Consider the following 2,882-nt stretch of genomic DNA (forward strand, 5'->3'; position numbering starts at 1 on the left):
ATATTCATGCAATTTGTATTTTATGTATGGTGTTAGGTTTGTCTCCAATTAGACTCCCTTAAAATAAAAGTATCCGACTTTAACATTAAAACGGGTAAGTACCCATCTCATTTTAGCTTATACGGAGTAAGATAAATCTAAATCTTTTACTTTGACTGATTCTTACTACTTGACCCAGTGACCTTAAAACGGCGATACTCGGGCTAGATCGAACAATTTGGATTCCACGTGTATTATTATATGGTTACTTCTGATATTATTTTTTTTATATTGATTCATATCAAGTCGCCTGTAAACGAGCTTAATCAATTCATTATGGTTGCATTTTGATTATGCAAGTCGGGTTAATTTAGAATACGTTAAACAGATTAACCATGTTAGGATAAATACGGGTAAAAGTGAATAGAGGTCAAATAATAGTTAGGATACGGGTTAAAAATAGTCTGCGACACATTTCGTTTACCAATTTTTACATTCTCTTAAATTAAAAATATGAGATAATCAAAAATTTTAAATGTCATAATATAATATCTAATCGTGGATTTTCTGACAATAAAATATATATTCAACAAATTTTATCAATGTAGACCGTGCAATTTCTGCACGGGCATAAAACTAGTATCATTAGTGAAGAGAATAGACATTACGTATTTCTCATGGGCCAACGCTCTTTTTTAACATGGAGCCAACGCCCTCTTACAGTTTATATGGAGCCAACGCTCCTGGAACCAACGTCTCTGATCCCAACATTGCCCCTTTAATTTATATGGAGCCAACGCTCCTACTGTGTACACAGTTTTGATTTCGTCAGTAATGTCATCTCAAACCAATAATCGTATCCGAAATGCTACAATTGGCCAATTTTGCAATATGACAACAACCGCCTTATCACAATCATATATTTATAAGACGGTAACTAATATAACATGTGAGCAGTATAACATTCATAACATGAAATTAAGAATGAAACTAGTATACCGATTATTTCTAATATCTTATTTCAAAGACAAACAATTACTTATATCGACAAAAGGTCCCGAAATTATACCTTAATTAAGTATAAGAGACCTTGTTAGGTCACTAATATTACCCTATTATTCATCCTTCACCGTTAGCTAATTTCCCTTGTCTGCGTTTCTATGCTTGCCGCTTATCCCAAATGAAGGGACCATCTTATTACCTCGTCCAAATGAGGTGAAATGATGTTATGATATTTGGTCCTTGATGGTGCATTTTTGGTGGAGTGGTACTAGAACAAATAAGTCCATTCATTGGTGTAGTAAAGAATTCCTTAGTAGGCCTGTGGGAGAAGGGGGTCTTGGACTTCGCAATATTGGATGTTTTAACCAAGCTCTTCTGGCCAAGTCTGCTTGGAGAATCATATGTGTTCCGGGAAGCCTTATTAGCAAAGTTATTGGTCCTTAGCTTGGTGTTCAAGATGATATATTATTCCAGAATCGTTGGAAGGCTCCCCAAGCATCGTCATGGGCTCTAAAATCTGGGGCTCTAATCTTATCTACAACAATATTGCTTGAACTATGGGATCTTCTTCTCGGCTTAATGCTTGGAAGAGTAAATGGATTGAAGGCGGCTATAGTCTTCATGATCTTTGTGGGGATTTTATTGATGTTCCTACTGATTCCACGCTACTGGTTGGTGATCTTCATGATAATCATAGAAGATGGGATCTCTCTTCTCTTGGTTTCGATCCGGGTGAGGGAGTTACTAAGAAAATCCTCGCAACTTATATCCCGTGTCAACCCTCGGATGACTCCTTCTACTGGAAATTCTCTAAACATGGTGTTTTCACAGTCAAGTCGGGATACTATGTTGCCGCTAGGCCTTATCTAATGGACCTACCTCGAATGCTGATCGCTCTAGAATGTATGCACCAATTGTGGCCTTCTGCAAATCAAAGCTCTGGAAGTTGCCCATTTCAAACAAACTAAAGGTGTTTCTATGGAAATTTATGGCTAATGCCCTTCCAGTGGGCTCTGAATTCCTCAAACGAAAAATGGATTGGCGCTCCTCCTCTTCTCTTTGTGATGAATCATCTCCTTGTATGGAATCTATTTCTCACCTCTTCAGAGATTGTAGCTTTGCAAAGGCTTTATGGTTTGGATGTCCTTTAGGACTTAGAATCACGGGAGGGGTGGACATTGATGCTAGGGTTTGGGTCATAAACTGGGTTACTTATTTCTTAATTGGCCCAGATCTCAACTCCCTCCTCTTTCCCCTTATTGCTACCCTTTGGAGAATTTGGTGCCGTAGGAATGAGACGGTGTTCAAAAACCGTCGCCCTTGGCCTTTGAGTGCTCTCAATTCTATTCTTGGTGACATTCAGTGTATGGATGAGGTAGTGAGCAGTTAAGGATGTTAGCCTCCTTAGAGCACCTTTGCTGGATTCCTCTCCGGTCTTTGGTTTAGCTAAGAGAATTAGAAACTCCTTCCCCTATTGGATTGTTGGTGGACCTGGGTGCAAAAATGTTTGCACTATCAAGTGTGATCTTGCTGGAGGGCCGATAGAAGTTCGGCATGGGGTGGTGCTTGTATGATGGTAATGGGACCTTAAGGAATATCGCTCACGCTCGCTCGTTTGCCTCGTCTGCCCTGCATGCCGAAGGAAATGCAGCTATCATGGCATTCAAATGGGCCTTGGACGAAGGATACCTTCATGTTAGACTAGTTACGGATTGTCTTGTCTTGGTTATGCAGGTTGATGGAGCGGAGAAGGCGAATGCATCTGTTAAGTGCATTATCCATGATTTAAAGTCTATTGCGTCTCATTTTCATTGTTGCTCTCTTAGTTACTATCCTGGGGGGGGGGGGGGGTGAATAGGATAGCTCATAATCTTGCTCAAGAAGCTCTTTTGTAAGCTATG

The 2,882-nt window shown here is 39.6% G+C and overlaps 1 protein-coding gene across 1 annotated transcript; it reads left to right on the forward strand.

Annotated features, from left to right (window-relative positions):
• Positions 1-1,538: 1,538 nt before the first annotated feature.
• On the forward strand, positions 1,539-2,371 carry LOC141641833 (uncharacterized). Its single transcript, XM_074450478.1, has 2 exons — positions 1,539-1,884; positions 1,989-2,371. The coding sequence occupies exons 1-2, from the start codon at positions 1,539-1,541 to the stop codon at positions 2,369-2,371; spliced, it is 729 nt and encodes a 242-aa protein (XP_074306579.1).
• The last annotated feature ends 511 nt before the right edge of the window (positions 2,372-2,882 follow it).

Source organism: Silene latifolia, chromosome 2, assembly GCF_048544455.1.
Source record: "Silene latifolia isolate original U9 population chromosome 2, ASM4854445v1, whole genome shotgun sequence".
Lineage (NCBI taxonomy): Eukaryota > Viridiplantae > Streptophyta > Magnoliopsida > Caryophyllales > Caryophyllaceae > Silene > Silene latifolia.

Excerpts from the sequence above, each read along its gene's own strand:
- LOC141641833 (XM_074450478.1), top strand. The coding sequence starts at position 1,539 with ATGGGATCTTCTTCTCGGCTTAATGCTTGGAAGAGTAAATGGATTGAA. Across the intron at positions 1,885-1,988 it reads AATGCTGATCGCTCTAGAAT|TGGGCTCTGAATTCCTCAAA; the intron begins GTATGCACCAAT and ends ATGCCCTTCCAG.